Source organism: Antrostomus carolinensis, unplaced genomic scaffold, assembly GCF_000700745.2.
Source record: "Antrostomus carolinensis isolate BGI_N321 unplaced genomic scaffold, ASM70074v2 scaffold12575, whole genome shotgun sequence".
NCBI lineage: Eukaryota > Metazoa > Chordata > Aves > Caprimulgiformes > Caprimulgidae > Antrostomus > Antrostomus carolinensis.
Genome location: NW_010318476.1, coordinates 1 through 19,607, shown reverse-complemented (window position 1 = coordinate 19,607; position 19,607 = coordinate 1). Strand labels below are relative to the sequence as shown.

Below are 19,607 nucleotides of genomic sequence, written 5' to 3'. Positions count from 1 at the left end.
ACTTTTCAGAGTTATGCAGTGAAGTGCATTGTCATGCGGATTGCTTTTAGCTAAAGACTGAACATGTGTGTAGGGTAACAAAATCCTTTGTTACTACAGACAGAACTTAACCAAACTTTGGAAAGGACAGTAAACAGGTAGGCTTTTATGCTAAGCAGAAGCTCTTGGAGACAGAGGAAAGGTCAGATAGGATTTATGATAAATCCTCCTGAGGTATGGTGTTTATACCTTCCTCTGAAGAGTCTCTGCTTGATGCCCTACCAAGCAGAGCTATGGCCAGAGCTGGAAGAGTCTTCTCTTACTTTTGGGCAATGCAGAAATGTTAACACAGATGGTATTAAAGCCAGAATTACGTCCAAGCAATTTGTTTGTCTTGCTATTTGGAAACTGTTGTTCTAGATTACAGGATGAAGTGGTCCATTTTATTAATGTTTAAAGAGTTATAAAACCATTTATAAGCTGAAATAAATACTATTTTATTTAGAAACAAAGAGGCTGAATGAGGAAAAATAATATAGCTTACTAACATTTATGTTAAAAATATGGACAACTTAGTCTTGTGGGTGTAAACAATTATGTTGATTTATTTTTTGTAAACAGCGCCTGTGCATTTCATATTGATTCTGGACACAACCCCATGATGAAAACACCCAGTGCCCCCAGCTCCCTTTTCCTTCCCTGAGATTGCTGAGTTACAGCAGTGGCAGAGTGAGTGCTTTATGAAAGGTTTGCTTCTCAACTACCTCCAGGGACAGGACATCAGGGAGAATAACATACTCCCCCATTCAGCTGTCCTGAAAACAAGACATTCCAGAAAGCTGGGTTGCACAGTGTTTCCAGATCAGATACTTCTCTATATATCTGAGTTTTGGAATACAGAGTGGAACATACAGAACAGAAAAAAATAATACATTGGATCAAAACACTGCAACCCTCTGCCTGCTGCAGATTTTCCAGAGGATAAAAACCAGGCCCATATATTAAACAGTAAGGTATCTTTTAGATGTTGATCCTGTTCTCACGGCAAATTAACACATTCAGTGCTTTCCAGGATTTGGCCAATAGCCAGTTACTCAGATAAAGTCAAGAAGATAATACTCCAGCAGAGGTTCTTCTGCCTTTATTTTGACAAGTGCCTGTGTAATTATTTTGTATGGGAGCTCAGCTCCCATTTGACATATTGCATAGCAGATGGTCAGGGTGCACGGGGACTCCAGGAGGCCTGGAACACAAGTTCAGACTGTGCATCTGGATTAGCATTCCTCATAACAAGCCCAGCTGCTGGACATGGGGCTTGAAACCAGCACCATGTTAGCCTGTCCTCCTCCTCCCTATTAGTCTCTGTGGGCTGTGACAATTGTACAAGACCAGGGGGCCACAGCAAATTGTATTTCTTTGTAAACACCATGCCGAGACAGCTCCATTTCCTTAGCAGTTCTGTAGAGTTGCACAGAGGCTTTGCTGGGTAGTGAAGAATGGCACAGCAGTTGGCATTTCACTCTTTCAGGGATCACAGGGGAAATCTGCTGGGTGGACACAATGTCACTGAAGCTAAAGCGTGTTTTAATTCCCAGTGGTTTGTGGCCACTGAGCTGTGGGTTGGGCAAAGTGAGACCTTGCTGAGTTTTTCCTTTATGTCTCCTTTATGCCATAGTTGCTCCGTCTAGACAAGAGGTTTTAGGATTAATTCTTTTCCAGTTTCTGCAGTTGAATTTTATAGGGTCTGTGAGGAGAACACATGAAAGCTAATCTCGTTTCCTCGCGTCTGCTCACTTCTTTAATGTCTGGTGGCGAATATTGCACTGGCCGAAATGAGCTGTTACCCGCTATCTGCTTTTAGTGATGATACATGAAACAAACAGAAAGCAGCTCAAGTTTTATAACCTAAAGTGGAAGTGCTGATAGCAACAACCACAGGAAAAACAAGCAAACAAAAAGCCAGCATATAGCTGGGCAAGGTAAGTATATAAACATGACATGCAGATTAGTAAAGGAATACAGATGTGCAGCCCAAAAGTGTCATTTGGAGACAGACTATCCATTTAACAGAGGCATATCTGAACCTAGCACAGAGTCTTTTCTTAGCTTACAGCTGTCCTAGGGAAAGCAGCCGCACTCTGGGACTGCCAGAGGCTGAGGTGTAGAAATGAAGAAGCAGGGGATGTCTGAATGCTGAATAAATCAAGAAATGCAGTGCTTCAGTCTTGACTTTCATCAAAAGCTCATCAGACAGCAGACTGATTTTACTTCAGCTCTGACTTGCCAGCCACACAAACAAAGAAAAGGAGAGAAATCGCTCCACCTGAAGGGGAGGGAAGGCGCATGCTTCTAGGGGAAGCAGCGAGCTAACTTTGCACTGCATTAGGCTCCTACTAGCAATAGATGGCTTGAGATGTGCTTAATTGGTATTCTGCAGTCTGGATAAATGAGGGCTTCTCTGTGCTGCAGCCAGTAGGTGGTTGTCTGGTTTTCTCTTTATAATGGAGTATGGTGAAATGTATCATTCTTGGCAAAGCTCAGAGGCGACTTGCTCATGGGTATGTCTGCTGGGCTTCAGATGGATTTTCACACCGCATCAGCTGGGGAGGAAATGCTGTGCTTTCAAAAGTAACCCATTTGCATCTGCTATTTCTCAGACAGCCCCAGGGAAGCATGGGGGAACTGGGGGAAGGGGTTGGAAAGCTGTTTCAGATGCCAAGAATGGGTTTTTCTTTTCTGTTCAGCTTTTTTTTTTCCTCTTGAAATTCTGTCTATAGGTGTGGTTTGTACCATATCAGACTACAAAAGTGCACCAATTTAAACTTTTCATTACTGACCAGGCAGAGTGTTTATAAAGCATCATAGGCCAACAACTGAGGATAAAGCCAACCTAGATTTCTTTTAATTTAATCTTAAAATGAATACATCAAAACTCCGCCATGGGCAAGAACTGCAGTGGATGTGAATCAGCGTAGCTTCATCAAAGTGAGTGGAGCTGTACAGACTAGAACGCCATGCATAAGGTTTAAAATATCACTAACTGTAGTAACAGCCAGGCACCTGGGCAGAAGTAAGATGACACATAGAAAAATGAAATCCCTAAGCCTTGTTGAAGAATTAAGTGTTCCTTAATGTTCATTGAAGGTTTTTAGGAAGATTAAGAGAGACCTTTGCCATCTTCCCTAAGCTGTAGAAAACAAAGTGCATTTAGTCATGGGTCAGAAAGCCTGAATAAACTGATGATAGAACTATTCAGTAAAACCTGTCCAGAAACCACAGATATTCTGGCAAGGAGTATAAGCATCTGCATTAAATGATAAAAGAGGGAAGGGTAAGACATCTCAGAACTGGGCAGAGGAGGAGGCTTGGATGGATATCTCTTGTCTTCTTTGCACAATTTTTTGTTAGCTTCCAAATCAGTTTGGATGGCAGGAGAGATTCCCCCACAGCACACCCCCCCAGTCTGCAGAGAACAGTAGCCTCCTGAAGTGTTCCTGCCTCAGTTACAGCCTGCTCACCAGAGCTGAGCACCTCCTGGGAGAACTGCAGGTCAAAAGGGTATTCAGCAAGTTCCCCTTGAGACAGCATCTCGTAACTCCTCTTCTTCCTGTTTCACATGTCTTTGCACCACATTATGAACACTGATGACAGCCCAAAAATTAATCTGAAGATCTAGATTACATGCTGTTGTTGCACTGGTTGATGAAGAGTGTCCTAAAAGGTCCTGGAGAATATGGGCTTAACAAAAAGTGCAATCTGAGCTGTTGCTGGGTCCCATTTTGCCTCCCATCTACTACTGGCACATGATGCACTTTTTCTCCAAGCCATTGTGATCTGTGACATAAGTGAGCTAAAAACACTTTGAGAACGTCCCTGCTCAGGACAGTGGTGAACATAAATGAGCTATAAAGTTCAACCTTTAGTGCTTTCCTAAACCAGAGCCACAGGAGCCAGCTGTATAGGGTGGACTGATGTTGTAACATGGCTGTTGTTAAGTACTTAGCTAATGAGAGACTAGAAGGCAATTACTTCCACAGTTCACTGCGTTCATTGGAATAAGTTTGTGCATTTACCAATTCAACAGTTCACAACTGTAAGATAAATTAATCTCTGTCAGTCTGCTTTTGTTTTTATACATTCCTGGTTTTGTGGATTTGCAAGACATTTGAAGGTATTTGTTCTGGACTGAAAATCAGAAACTAATTCATCCCTTGTTAATTGCAGATCTACAAATGCAAAGAGAAATGAGGAGTTTCCGGCACACCTTAAAAACTCTGACACATCTCAAACCTGTAATTTTTGTTTTTTAAATTTAGGATTTTGGCTGATCATCACAGATTGTACAGAAATAACATCTTGCAGCTCCTGTGTTCAGACTGCACTCATTTAATGGAAGGCTTACCCAAGTACAGTCTGTGCAGTTAAACTTTGAATTATTCTGGATAAAAAGCAAGATCTTCATGACTCATGTTTTAGAAAAATGAAGCAATCATTGCCAGGCTCTAGCAAGTTTCAGAAAGTTTCTTTGAGGAAGGGTGTTTGGTTGGTAGAAATGAGCAGGGAATTGGGACTTTCTATCCAGATCTGACTTTCACTTTCTATATGCCTGGGACAGGCATATAGAAACTTCCTTTAATTTAATCTTAAAATGAATGCATCAAAACCAGCTACAGGAGGCATAAGCCAATGCTCCTCCCTCTTTTGAAGGCAGTCAGCAGCAGGGCGCTGGTTGCTGCCAGTTGGATGCGGTGTGTTTGATCTGTCTAGCTGGAGTTGAAGGTATCACTTTCTTAAGGATTCAGTATCTTTCCACCGACTACGGTGGCAGCTTAGGTGACCAGTTATAACTCTTAGCTGCCTAATGATCGAGGAGACAAAACCCATCGTGATGTACCATACACTGTTGGTGTCTTGTTAATAGCAAGGGCAGTAGCTCTATTTTTTTCTAGAGTAGATTGAAATTACCAGGACATAAGTGCCTGTGAAAGTCTGAGTCATCCCAGCAGTGACTTCAGCAGAGGAGGCATTTTCAGCTGAGCTCTAACTAGTCTAGATTTGGGCAATAAAATGGCGAAGGTTGTTCTTTTGGAAAAAGGATCTGGACCAGAGGTCGTTAGTCATATAATAGTGTTCTGTCTTGCACAGAAAGGTGAGAACAAGAGTTTATTTTGCTAGATGGGAAAGGGCAGGAAAGGAAAAGATAAAACCCTTGGTTTTTATCTTGGAAATTTGGATTTGAACAATAAAAAGAGATGCTAAGGGACATACCTGCTGAGCTGTGGGAATGCCAGCTTGTATGAAGAGATAAACACAATATATTTTTTTGAACTTGAACTGTACAACCTAATTTTCTCCGTTATGCTGTAGTAAATAAAATCCAGACATAGTGACTCAAAACTCATCCTTTCTTAAAGATAAGGAAAACTGACTTGAAAACTGTGATACTTGATGCTCAACACTTGATATTTGAAGCTACTAGTACTCTTTCCATGGGTAGGGACTGTTGCCTCTAAAATTTAAGTATCAGACTCTGTAGTTTAGCAACATCTGTTTGGTTGTTTTTTTGTTTAAGAGAGTACTAAAACAAGGATCCTGTGTTTTAGCTGAACTAATTGAGCTCCTGGGATCTTTTTTTTATTTGGTGTGCATGAATCTCCTTCAGTTTGTTTTACTATTCTTTTGATCAGCTCCCCAGATTTAGTGAGGAGTACGATTACAAAACACAAGTCACAGTTAATCTGATGTGGATCACGCACTTCCTTGAGCTGTGTGTTAAATTCAGCTGTTGTCTCTTGACTGTAAACTCTTTGGCATGGAAAGTGGTCATTTTGCTTTATATTTCCCAGCACAATTATGCAAAACCTCTCAGTGTTTCTCTGTAGGCCTTTCTCCCTTTATTGATAGAGACATGTCTAGTTCAGTGTGGCCACCTTGTTAATTAGATGAATACCGTGATTTGCAAATAGGTAGAAAGAAGCTTGTAGATCAGTTCCATTGTTGGCCCATGCAAGTATTAAAGACGTGGCTGACTGCAAGACATCTCTTCTGTTTTACTGATACTTCCCATTGAAAGTGCCTATTTTCAGCTGTTTGTAATTGTTTCAGATTTAACTGTTCAGGCTGAAATATTACATGCACAGTGTCTGCCTCAGTACGTTTTTAAAAGTCAGAAATGAACCTGTCTATCTTGTTCACCCTTTGCCAAGAGCAAGATGAGGATGGTATGTTATTTTGCCTGTGCTATGTCCAGCACAGCCTTTTATTTTGAATCTCGTTAGCTTGTAGGCTGGCAGCTTCACTAGTGTGTGTATCCAGTAATTGCAGGAGTGCAAAGGCTGAACATGATTGCAAGCTCTGTTTGTAGATGTGGAAAGTCTGAGGCACAGTCTTTATCTTCAAGGGCTTTGCTAGGTGTGCTGGTTTTGGCTGGGATAGAGCAGGGGAGTGAGCGAGCAGCTATGTGGTGCTTAGTTGCTGGCTGGGGTTAAAGCACAATACTAGGACAAATAAATATCCTTCCCCCTCCCTTTCCTTTACCTTTTGCCTCTGCCAGGAGCATGAAAACTGTAGTATCATCTGTCCTGGGCAGCATATAGATTTGGAAGCACTCAGAACTGCATTTTAATTCTAATCAGGTTTTAATCTTAACCTTGCTTCCCATACAAGACCAATTCTTGTCTCACTCAATCCCTGTGTTAACCAGGAGACCAAATGCTGAAATAATGTCTAGTTCCTGGGATGTAGCTGTGTCAAATCACTGTGATGCTGTGAACCTGCCCTCTTTGATAAGTTGTTAGGAGTCTGGGAGCTTTTCCCAATATCGCAGCACCACAGCATGTTCAAACAGCAAGTGGAGCCAAGCTGGAGTATTTTTAAATGCTTTAGGCACAGTGTTTGTGGTAGAGCTTCTCAGAGGCCATAATTACAAAGCAGGGAAAACATAAATCATTAGCTTCTTGGAGAATGTATTCACAGCCTGTAATTTTATCAGCATCACAATTTTTGTTCTTGAGTATCTTTGTTTTGGTGTGTAGCAGGGTGGTAAGCCACAGGAGGGAAGCTGTTTGTGGATTCTCTGCCCAGATGCTGGTAAGTTAGGGGCTTTCCCTCTTGTGAAAAGCAGCTGAACGGAATGATTCTGGGCAACAATGGGACATAATTTTTCTCTTTAGTAAGCACTTTTCAATCATTAATGTCTTTAGCAGTGAGGCACAACTGAACGAATTTCTTCCTTGCATTTCTTTGCCTTCCACTTACTGTTTGTACAAATTTTTGCTCATTTTGAACACAGTGGTGCAGTACTGACAGAGGAGAATCTGCTCCAGGTCCCCAGACTGGAGGCTGTTGTAAGTGGAGACCTTGAAATCAAAATTAACTTTCTGTGAACAGCCATAGGGAGGCAATTATCTAACTGGGAGACGCACAGGTATTGCCAGGTTCTCACATCTCCTCTTGTTAGCCAGTGTAACACAAAACATCCCCTCTCATCTAGTGCAGGTGTTGCCCTCAGACCACAGACCCTTCGTGTTTATGTTGCCCTCCCACTCTATGTAGGGAGTTAGAATTTCCCCTGCTGAGTGCAGATCGATATATGCCTCATGCAAATGAACTCTGAGAAAAATACCTTCAACACTTGGTTTCCTAGGAGACTACCCAGAAATGCCCTGCAGCTCTTGATGCTTTGACAGACAGCATTCAAACAGCACAGAGGTATTGGAGCACAGTGTCCAGTTCCTGCTGGGGACTACTTAGTGTGAGTCAGTGAGGCTGTACGGTGTGTACGTCGGCACACAGCCTGCCCTAGACTTCTCTTCTGGAGGACTGCTGAGGAGCCCCCAGAAGACAGGGTGGGGGTAAGGTCTGTAAGACTTCCAGGGCTTCAGACAGAGCCATTTTTATCCTTGGGCGATATTGTTTCATGGAATAAACCCAGCATTGTCTGTAACAATTTTTCCACTATGATTTAACTTCACATGGATATGACAAATGCTGAAAATCTCAGCTTTGTCCTGATCAAAATATTCACTTAACAGGCCCTGCCCAGCATACCTGGGCAAACCAGCATTGATCAGAACAGAACCACGCATTTCAGACAGGCAGGTCAGCACAGGGGTTATGAGGGAGCCTGTCAGGACATTACCTTGTTGGGATATTCAGTGAGTGTGAATAGAAAGCAGTCCTGTTTCTGCCACAGACTAAAATCTTCCCTTTCCTGAATGGGAGCATGAGCAGGCTTGATCTTTTATTTAATGTGCAGCACAACTGAAGTGCATATGTGTACAACCCTACCATACCTCCACCCGCACACAAGATGTACATACACATTCAGGAACACAGAGACCTTCCTGGTGAGTCATGGTGTTCGTGCTGTCTCTATCACAGGCAGCTGCATCATCTAATTCCTTTCATCAAGTGCCATCATAAAAGTTTATAATTTTCTTGTCATAGCTCTGTTCCCTTGGGACACAGTTCCAGAGCCTCCCTGCTCTGATAGTTACAAATTTCCCTCTAGATTCCAGCTTCAAATAATTCACAGTCAGTTTATATTCTTTGTTTGCAAGCCAGAGTTTCTCTTTAACCTAAATAGTTCCTTGTCCCTCTCTGGTACTCTCACTCTGATATTTACAGTCTGATTTCTCAAAGGAAACAAAACTAGTGTACTCATGCTGCCTGGCTTACAGTCTCAACCTTCCTCAACTCATTTGTAACTTGGTGGCCCATTTCAACCAGTGCTGGCAAGGGAGCAGTGGTTAGAAACACAGGTGTTCCCCCCAAATTGGGTGATAGATATTGACTGGGTATGAAACAGAGACTCAGCAAAGCAGTGTCATTGGGGGAAAGGCAGTGATAAGTCAGCCCCTTCTCCACAATCAGAGACAACAAACAGCTTGCCAGCAGTCTAGCAGACCTGGGAGAAAGCTTGGGAGATGTTGCAGGCAAGAGGGGATAGGGCTTGCTGAAGAGTATAGGATGGAGGGATTAAGCAGTTTAAAGCCTTAATCTATAGGAAACAAGGCTCCATTAGTTTGTGAAACAATTATAGAGGGCAGTCATGATTTAGACATATTTAGACGTATTGATATATTCGAGGAATGGAAGACACAGATCATCAGGGAAAACTTGGATCAGTGTGATTCCTCCCTGTGCCAGATGACCAGCAGAACACATCACTCTGCTCACTTCAGCCCTCAACACAGGACATAAATGATACATAGGTCTCCTGCTGGCCCCTCTACACAGGGGCACATTTCACCCAATGAGACAGACAGAATAATTGAGATGATTAGTGCTTTACATATCTGCTAGCCAGGACCATGGGCCATGAGACTCATAAACTGTCAGACTTCTGGGTGCAAATCAACCTTTAGGCACTTGATCAAAGACACCCTCTCAACTTATCACCTTCCTTTGGCTCCATTTTTAAGCTACAGGGCCCCAGTCCACAGTGCTGAGGTCTTGTCATGACCCCTAAGTCAGCATTTTCAGAGCAAATGCATCCCTGTGGCCATTGCTAAGAGGTGCTGCTGATCTGTTGCTGAGAGATGTGCTCAGAAAATGCTAGGAAGGCTTTCTGTTTGCCCAGTGGTGTCTGGCCTGAAGCTCTCTGGGAGCCAGATCTGACTGCACATCTGACGTGTGTTTCTGTAACTGATGTGACACATGTCCTGTATAGTACTGGGGTACATTTTTAAACAAATCATATACTGAGAGAAAGCACAAGCATAAAACTCCAAGGGCGTTTGCTTTCATGTTTCAGTGTACACTGGTTTACTTGAATGGATTAAGCAGATAGGAGAGAGAAAGACAGAAGTCAGTTTGCCTACTGAAGATGCTCTTCTGAAGGTGACCTACCAGTTGTGGAGCTTTCTGGTGCTGTCATCATTCTTACACTGAGCATGCCATCACCTCAGGTCTTTACCTGTTACAGTGAGAGAACACTTAAAATCCTAATGGTTTGACTGATGTAGTGGTTACGTTATATGTAATGAGAGACACCCATGACAGAGCTTGCTGTGAAGAAACTATTCACATTAGCTGCAAAGTGTGGCCTATGAAAATTTCTTCTTGAAGTTTACTGGGTTTAAGTCAAGAGTGCACTCCAGGTGCTCAGTGCCAGAGGATTTGACTCATTATCTGAAGTGTGACATTATCCCCACTGCAGGAGCCGAGAGATGCAAAATCTGATATCCCTGTAAGGTGACAGAAAGTCTTTTCCCAGTTTGGAGAAGTGAGAGCAGAGGGACTGATTTGTCTCAGATTGATCAGGGAGCCTGGGGCAGTTTGGGGACCTGAAGCCAGGAAGCAGAAACTGCACAGGGTTAGCTGGTTTGCAGCTGCTTTGTGTTCCTGGAGTGTTAAGAAACCACAATCAGGCATTCCAGTGTATCTGACCCTCTCTCTTACCTCAATATCGGTTAGTCACTGTAGGTTTACCTATAACAGCAGCCAACAGGACTGTGCTAAGTAATATGTCAGCAAAGGCTCTAGAAGTGCCATTTAGAATAGATAATGCCCCAAATTCTGTGGCTTTCTGTATAGAAAAGGATGTAAATTCATATTGTATATTAATATTGTAGAGCTAAATAAAATACAAAATAATATTTGAATAAATACTTCATATTTAACCCAGAGAAAGAACATGCTGCACAGGTAGCACTCTTCAAGTAGAAGCTCCTGGTGCAAAGAAGGTAGGCGCAGCCTTGGCCAGAAATGCCTTCTCACACATCTGAGAAGCCTAATACTGGTAAGCACAATCCCTTGCCCTTGCTCAGAAAGAAGTCTGGAAGTGGTGTCACTCAGGTGTGTGCCCTGCACCCACTTGTCCCTGACTACTGGTAACTGCCATCCAGTAGCACATCATTCACTGGGAGGACAATCACTGGTGGTACCTGAACTCTGCCAGGTGGAGGAATTGCTCTGACATGGAGATCAAGATGGGGGTCAAGCACGGGACAGCTTGGCCTGCCCTTCGCAGAGCTCATCTCCAGGCACTGCCATGTGCCTGCAGTGTGTCTGTGTCTAAGGTGACAGAAAAAATGTGGGCCCCTAGCATCAGTAAGGGAGGCTGGCACCACCAAGGGAAAGTCAGGTACTCGTTCTGCTGGAAACAGTGAGCACAGGGGAGAAGCACCGTGCTGCTAGCTCCAGAAAGTTGTTGTGACCAACTTTAAGGCCAGCACCAGATATAAAGAAGCAGCGAGGTTTCAGATGCTGTTGTTTTCTGCATTGCTCTTTAGTAGAATCACAGAATCTCCTGGTTGGAAAAGACCTCTGAGATCATCGAGTCCAACCGTACCTGTCCACTACTAAACCGTATCTCTGAGCACCCCATCTACCCATCTTTTAAACACCTCCAGGGATGGTGACTCAATAGTAGATGACAGTCAAGAGAGAGAGCAGTGGAGAGCTCTGACTTCAGTTTAATTAATTTTGTCAGTCCCTTTTCACAGGACACTCTGAGGTCTGTTGTGTGGATGTAGCTGCTGTTATGGCTGTATGGCAGAACGAGGGTGAAATACCTCAAGACTGAAATATCCGTGCCTGAGCTGGCTCAATCTGGGATTTCTGCATCAAAGGCTGGAGTGCTGAGCTGTGGGAGGGAAGGATTCTGTCTTCTCCTTGTGACCAGTTCAGCAGAAACACTGGTCATCACTCAAGAAAGCCTAGGATGGGCTGTCCAAGGACTATGTCCAGTCCAGGCAAGCAAGGAGTTTTCAGAGAAAAGCCACCTCTCATAGCTCCCAGTATAAAAACTTTCCCTTTTCTATTTCACTACCACTTCATGAGGTGGAAAAAGAGCAGCTCAGGACATGTACATATGCTGTGTTAACATACTAAGCATAAGAGATTGGCATGGTTGACTTTCTCACATTTCAGTACAAGTGTCAGAAGAAGGAGTCACAATGACCCCGGCTCCCTTGTCCTGCACCCCGATGGAGTGTGTGTGTGGTGTATAGTAAGTTACCTCCAATTCCTTTTAGGTTAGGATTTTAAACAAGAAGATTGATTTTAGCGATATTCAGTCCCGGTGTGGTTCCAGAGATAACATCAAACATTCTGCAGGGGGAGGAAATGTAAGTAGTACAGACACCCTGTGAACAGGCATCTCCACTGTGCTGACCCACCCTGCACAGCCAGCCCCCTCTGTCTCCCTTCCTCTGACCACTACTTTTCTTCTTGCTACTGTTTCACCTGAGTCTGGTCTGGTGATCTTGTGAGCCCTGTGTATGCAGTGGTGGCCTCCTGATCTTTCTCAGCAGAGCACAACACATTTCCAGAACTTGGACAGGAAAAGGAAATGAGAAAAGAAGGGTTATCTCTAAACACACAAGGGTGCTGAGAGTAAAAGTGGTTCAGCACCTTTCATGGGAGTAGCTCAAGAAAGTACTTTCCAGAAAGAGACTCCAGGTCACAGTGAGACTCCAGCCTCACAGCTGGGCATCTTCCAGTGCTTCAGTCCTTCCTCAGCTAGCCTGAGAGGAAGGAGAAGAAAAATACAACATAAGGACAAAAACAAAAAGTCAGAGAGGGAGTGTGATCAGCCAGCATGCTGAGTGCTAGTGCTAATGCCACAGCATTATTCCAGTATAAAAACTGAGGTTGCTCAGAGTTTGACCAGACAGACAGACGTTAGTTCTAGCAGTCACACTGGAATAGCATAAGGCAGCTCTGACCTCTCTGATGGAAATGATCTCCCCTCAGAGGGAAGCGCTGATCGTGTGGGCACATCTTATCCAAACAGATGCAGTACAGCCACCGGTGCTGGCATAAGTCATTGCTGGTGATGTCAGCAAACCAGTGGCATCGCAGTCATCCTGGAGCTCTTTTTTGGCCAGGAGGGGCTGCAACTTCTTAAGACCTGCTAACACAGTCAGCGTGATCGTGGGCCGTGTCTGGGAGCGCAGCAAGGCAGGAGTGTGGCTCTGTGGCTGTTCCCAAGCTGGGCTCAGTGCAGTCATGGCAGTGTGGGGTCAGCAGGGCACAGAGCAGCAGGAGGAGGGAGGCTGCCTGTGCTGCTGCCTGTCCTGCTGCCCGGCTGAGCAGAGCAATGCCACTGCCATCCGGTGAGCACCACCCAGCCGGCTGGCTGAACACCATCCAGCTCAGGTACAGCTGCAGAAGTCACGATTCATTAGACTCTCCATAGTGGATTGAGCTGAAATGCATACCGTGTTTAGATGCAGAAAAATATGAAACAGATGGTAGAGAAAATAAGTCAGTCACCGAAATATTCCTAGTTGCCAGGATGCATATTCAAGAGCTGAAGCAAATGGGATGGGTCCTTGCTGCATGCAGGGCTTTGGAGCATCTGCTCTGAGAGAGGCTCAGAAACATTTTAGAAAGAACACACAACCTGCTTCGTCCTCCTCTTTATTTTACTAATAGTAAAGCTTAACACAGCCCTGTCATTTCCCTAGGTGGGAAGAAAGCTTGCTGCATTAATCCGGGTGTTTCCTCCTTTGTGGCATGGTCTGTTTTCTACTAACCATCTCTCCTTTTCCAGTGATTTGTAGAGGCTTGGGCTCTTCCTCTGCAGGGCTTGGCTTTTTATTTATTTTATTCTTTTCATTCCTCTAATTTGTGTGTATGTGCTTTTGACAGGTACAAATCGTAACCAAGAAGATTGATTTGAGTCATGTGACTTCCAAGTGTGGCTCGCTCAAGAATATCCACCACAAGCCAGGTATGGTAGAAATTTCTGGGATGTGGGACAAAGCAAAGACCTAATCTTGTTATGCAGAGGAGAAATTGTGGATGATACCGCTTTCTCTTTGATAGTCCAAGAGAAAGTAAACACACTTTGGTAATAAAAGTGATATTCTTAACTCTATGTAAACTAAATATATAAAGACATAAAGGTATGGGACCACCTAGTTTAGACAGTCGATAAAAAAATAATGCAGAAGGATGCTGCTGTGGCGTAATATCAGTTTGATAAGATACTGGAATGCAGACTGAAGTCAGCAAAATACTTTTAACGTGCTTAAATGCCATGAAAATCAGTAGGGCTGCAGCACATGCTTATAGTTTGAATATGTGCTGAAGGTTTTATATTTTACTGAATGTGCAGCATGGTATTCTATGCTTCTCTAAAACCATTAGATCTCAGCTAAAAGGGAAGTAACATGAGTGCACCCATGTGCAGCAGGTCAGACTTTCTCCTGAGCCATTCTAGCCTCTTAACCTGTGTTTCCTTTTTCTGTGTAGGAGGTGGGCGTGTGAAAATTGAGAGTGTGAAACTGGATTTCAAAGAAAAAGCTCAGGCTAAAGTTGGTTCATTGGAAAATGCCCACCACGTACCTGGCGGTGGTAACGTCAAGGTAAGGGGACAGCTGTCAGAGAAAAGGCTACCACTGTGCCCCTGGCCCACTGAAATGGTTAGAGCTGTGAATTCAGCCATGGCTCTGCACTGAGCAGGAAACATCTGTTTGTTCTCCTTCGAGCACACTCATTTGCTCCCCTGTGAATTTGGAATGACCAATCTCACATCCACATCTAAGCTGAGAGTGAATCTTAAAATGAAATGTCCTGTAGTTTGTACACTGGCTTTCCCTCTAAAGATAAACCTTGGTTTTATAGGTATGGGAAGCATAGGTATGATCTCCTAAGTTTGTAGTATGGGTACCCCGGGGGATCGGGGCTGCTTTGTGAAACAGGCGGAAGATATTTTGAAAGTAAGATGACTCCACAAACATTTGAAAAAACAGATTTCAGAAACAAATCACAACACCCATAAAATGTCTATTAAATTCATACAGGTAGGAACAGTGGTACTACTGCTCATCGTGGCACCCATCAAGAGACAGAAATGGTTAAGAGAATGTAACATAGTAAGCCAATGTATATTAAACAAGGTGAAAAAAATCTTCACTTTCAATTATTCTGAGGAGTGAAGAAGCTTCAGTCCTTGTAAGAGTCCTTAAAAATAAACAAAATGGGACCCAAATAATAATAATCTATAATGAGACAATTTGGTGAATATATATGTTAAATTCTTTGCTTTCCTGGGGCAGATTGACAGCCAGAAGCTAAACTTCAGAGAGCATGCTAAAGCCCGTGTTGATCATGGGGCCGAGATCATCACGCAGTCACCAGGCAGGTCCAGCGTGGCTTCGCCACGCAGACTCAGCAACGTCTCGTCCTCTGGAAGCATCAACCTGCTTGAATCGCCCCAGCTTGCTACCCTCGCTGAAGATGTCACGGCAGCCCTCGCTAAGCAGGGCTTATGAATTTGCTCATTTTGCGTTGTATGAAGTAATAATATTTAGGCATGAGCTCGTCAGGAATGGGCTCAGAGCAGGTGTTAACATTCATTCTTTACCATGTCTAAAACAAAGTCACATCCCAAGACTTGTAGTTACCATACAGTTAAAAAAACAACAAAAAAATAAATAGGTGCAGAAATTGGCCTGATTTCCATTTATAACAGGAAGACACTGGCTTTATATGGGTATACAACTGCAGTATGTTACATTGGACAGTTATTGTTGCTCTGCTCTGTCTTGCATGGAGTACCGTACTATGATAAAATGCATTTTTACCTTTCATGTGCCTGAAGGCCATCCACCTCTTTCTGAAGAGCCTTGTTAATATCCCAAGTTGCTCATTTCACTGTTCTGTTGATAGATGGGGAAATAAAAAAAGAAAAGTTGCCCATTGTAAGTTATTACAGGTTAAATTAACAGTCTGCTTACCAGAAGAAAGGGCATATAGAGAAATTCAAGTTTAATTAAAAAAATGAGTTATTTTGTATAAATGAGTAGAACAAAAGTTGAATTAAGTTATTAACATTTTTTTGGACCTGGTTATTATGTCAGTGTATAGCTGAAAAGCCAATAAATTATTTAACTAATAACTAAAAATAGTAGTTGAAAACATTTGAACCATGCTTGGGGAAGTGACGTAAAAAGGCCGTTGAAAGCAAGCACTTCCACCCCAGTGGACTTGCGTCTGATTAGAAAGTTGGTTAAGCGGCTAGATTTGTGTATGCACCACCAGTTTCACATCCTTTCCATCTGTTTGATACAGTATTATAGATATATATATATTTCTCTGTGGCCATTTGTGATACGCCCTCCTCATATACTTGAATATTCTACTTCTTTATTCACAGTATCTGTGTCTCTTGCACCCTTTGGTGTTGCAATTTTAGGTATGTAAAAGTAGATGTTAGCAGGGTTTTTTTTCCCTATTAATAAGAATACATTTAAAAAAGATGAAAATTTTAGCATGAAGTTGCTTTCTGTAACAACTAAAAGCCGTGACCCTGTTTTAGTGCCAGATGCAAGTCTCTTCTGTGATGCTAGAAAAAGGATTCCTTCCCTCTTCCCTTCCCTCCCTTTCTTCACAAAGGTATGATTTTTGTGGGGTCCAGATGTTTGTAAAAGGGTCTCCAAAGATGGCTGAGTTTGGATTCTGGATTTTTAAAAAATCCACAATGGTTTGGTTATGGCTTTTTTTTTTCTTTCTTTTTTTTTATTTTTTTTAACTCCCATAGTAACACTGAATGTTAGATTTATTTATTTTTTCTTTTGCTAAAGTTGAAACACAGAAAAAAGTATTAAGGCGTTGTTTCCACTCTTTCAGTGGTGTTGTATGTATACACTCAGGCACTCAGATTAAACATAGTAAATTATAGTACGTGAATAAATAAAATGAGCTCCCTAGACTGGGTTGCCATAGCAATTCATCAGTTAAATAAGGCATCTTAAAATCTGAGCAAAGTGGGATTATATTGACTATAAAAAGCATAAGAAAAAGTGTGCAAAAAAGACAAAAGGGCAGAGATACATCAACAACCGATCTAACGGAGTTACCTGTGGGAACTCCGACACGATCTTACGGACACTAAGAGAACACTGAAGGTAATATGGTAGTGTTACTCATCAGCAGACGATGATGATACTGTATGTACAGTAGACATTATGAAATGACCAGTTTACATTCTTGCAGATTCTTGGACCTTTTCCTTTTGAAGTCTCTTTAACTAAACTTTGCACTGTCAGTTGAGCTATACTTGATACATGTATTAGGTTAACATTTGTGCATTGGAACCTTTTGATCTGTTCTTTTTCCTTCTGGATTTGTATGTGTGCATGTGTGTGTTGGGGTTTGATCTGAAAAGACTCATAGAGAAGATTTTTATGTCTGTGGAGAAGGATTCTAATAATTAATAGCACAGAATTCCCCATCATTAAATTCAGGTAGTAATTGCACAGTTACTAGACAGTAAATATTCAGTGGACCAAAGGGGGATTTTGGCTAAGCTGCCACAGCAGTACAAAGAGAAAACAAAATGGTTACATCTCTAGAAATTTTGCTGAAGATGAACTCCTAGCAGCCCCACACATGACATTTCAGCTCTGCAAAAAGCTTTTTCACACTATAAAGTACCTAATACTGTTTGTAAGTCGGTTGTTTTATACAAAGACAGTGAGTTTAGAACCATGCTAAGTGCATCTGGAGGATTCTGATTTCTGCCTTTTATTTATTATACTTTTGCTTAGAGGAATCCTAAGAATTCACATGGCAACAGTGTCAAGTGAGGTGCATTAAAAGCCTCTTCTCATTTCTGCAGAAAAACAACAGACAAAGAAAAACCAACAAAACAGTATTTATATCACGTTGCTCTTACAAATTAGCCTTGCAGTGGGTTTTTTTCATGCCTTTTGCCAATGTGGGAGAGAGTGTTTTTTTTTTGAACCTCAGCTTCTCTGAAGCTGAACGCCAGCTAGTGAGAAGAAAGTCAACCTGTGACTCAAGGGTTTTTTAATTCTGCTTTTAAAATTGACATACTCTAGGAAATGAAGCTTAGTTAGTTCACCTCTGAGTCCAAAGTTAGAATGGTGTAACACACCAAGTCATTTATTTCATGCATTAAAATGAGCTTTCTTGTCTTGATTCAAGCAAAGACCTTTGTAATTGTAATCATCCTTCCATAGAAAGAATCCTAGGACGATGTGGAGTTAGATGAAAAGAAATCAAGAGTTTTGTGCTGTTAAAAAAAAAAAAAGTTATGTTACATGACTCTAGATGTTTACTGAAAAAGCTCATATTAATCTTAACTTCTCAAGAAGACTGTTGGTTTTAAAAACAACAGTTTTGTAAATATGTAATGCCCACTAAAGAAGATAGAGCCAGCTTCCTGGAAACTGCATCTGTTGTGTTTCTTTTCTGCAGGCATGTTAAGCCAGCAGGTCTGTTGGGTGCCTGAGACCCAAGTCTGTAACAAAGCAGAGATAATCCAGACAAAAGGAATGGTTAAACCTTGTTTGGATAGCTAGGGGAGAGCCCCAAATTAATAATCCATCACGTTGTAGAGTTCTGTTTCTATGTAACCACAAGCGGAAAGAAATCAAAGTTGAGCAAACCTCTGTCCAGCAACAGTAAAGGAAAAACTAATACCGATGGGGGAAAGTGTATGCCCACAAGGGCTACATATATTTTAACTGTACAGCATTAAATGGTATTATCCATTCAATGCTCTGCTAAGATACAGTAGTAACCTCATTGTGACTGCTCACAAGTCTAAGTTTGCCTATATACACGACCCAAAGGGAGTCGAAAGGCAGCCTGCGTGGACTGCCCCATGCGAGCAGAAGTTTTTTCCATGCTGGACCAAATACTATTTGAAACCCAAGTACAAATGTCCCTTCAAAGGCAAATGCCTTGAAGAGTAGATCACATTTGCTATGAAAATCAACGCAGGTAGATTTCTAGCCTAGGTGTGTGTCGAGTTCACTCACTAGTCAGATTGCTAAAGCAACTCCCTCTGCAACTTCAGCAATTCCCACTGCAGGAAGGTAAATTAGTTTCATACGTGGAAAAGTCAAGTGTATAAAAGCCACTTCAACTTTAGCAAAGAGAAAAAGCCCACAAATAAACATGCTGTATGCTGGGATGTCAAGGAATACAGTCTGCTGTTACAAACCTGTGTTTTTTCTGATAATTCTAGAGCCTGTTACCATAAAAGAGGCATTTCTTGAATGGCTGGTGGTAGGTAGTTCATGTTTTTCAATCCGATTTGCAATTGTATTTGTTGCTGTATAGTGATTGTTTTGCAAAATAAAATCGCTTGTCATCTAGTTGCTTGTGTTGGTTTCTGCTGTTTGTGATGCAGCTCCTCCCGCATTAAACCGCTGTGCATCGCTGCCCTGCCTAGAAAAGCAGCGTCATTCACCTGCTGGTATTGCATAGCCAGTCTTGCCAGAAGTCAGCGCGGATCAAGCCACACTTCTCAGCTAATCCCTGTTACTTCCTGCCGAAGGAATTGGTTTTTACAGCTAGCATCCTCTTCTGCCGGGCTGGCATTTCCTTGCTTTGTGTCAATACATCATTCTGCCCTTCATCCTGGGGTCCCAGCCTGGAGGTTTAGCATTGTTGAGCCCCCCAAGCAGAAGAGGCCCACCACCGAGCCACCTTCCCTCCCTCACTTGTCACGGTGTTTCCTTCAGCAGCTTTCAGCGCAGAGGCGCGGGAAGGCGTCGCCAACGGCCAGAGCCATCCCTGTGTCACAGAGCCGGGCCCAGCACCGGCGGGGACTTGTCATAGGTTTGTGTAGTGGCTCCACCGCTTTCTCCCGCCTGGTTGAACGGAGTTGCTGCCCGTGACGGGCCTGATGGCCAGCG

At 42.7% G+C, this 19,607-nt stretch overlaps 1 protein-coding gene across 1 annotated transcript in view; it reads left to right on the top strand.

The window, feature by feature from the left end:
* MAP2 (microtubule associated protein 2) overlaps positions 1-17,986 on the top strand; it is a gene marked incomplete at its 5' end in the record, with an annotated part of 50,742 nt that extends 32,756 nt beyond the window's left edge. The window contains 4 exons of the mRNA XM_029085178.1: positions 11,961-12,053; positions 13,582-13,663; positions 14,188-14,300; positions 14,994-17,986. Of these exons, the coding sequence (XP_028941011.1) occupies positions 11,961-12,053; positions 13,582-13,663; positions 14,188-14,300; positions 14,994-15,209 (504 nt within the window). The remainder of the gene's footprint in view (positions 1-11,960; positions 12,054-13,581; positions 13,664-14,187; positions 14,301-14,993) is intronic.
* Positions 17,987-19,607: the final 1,621 nt, after the last annotated feature.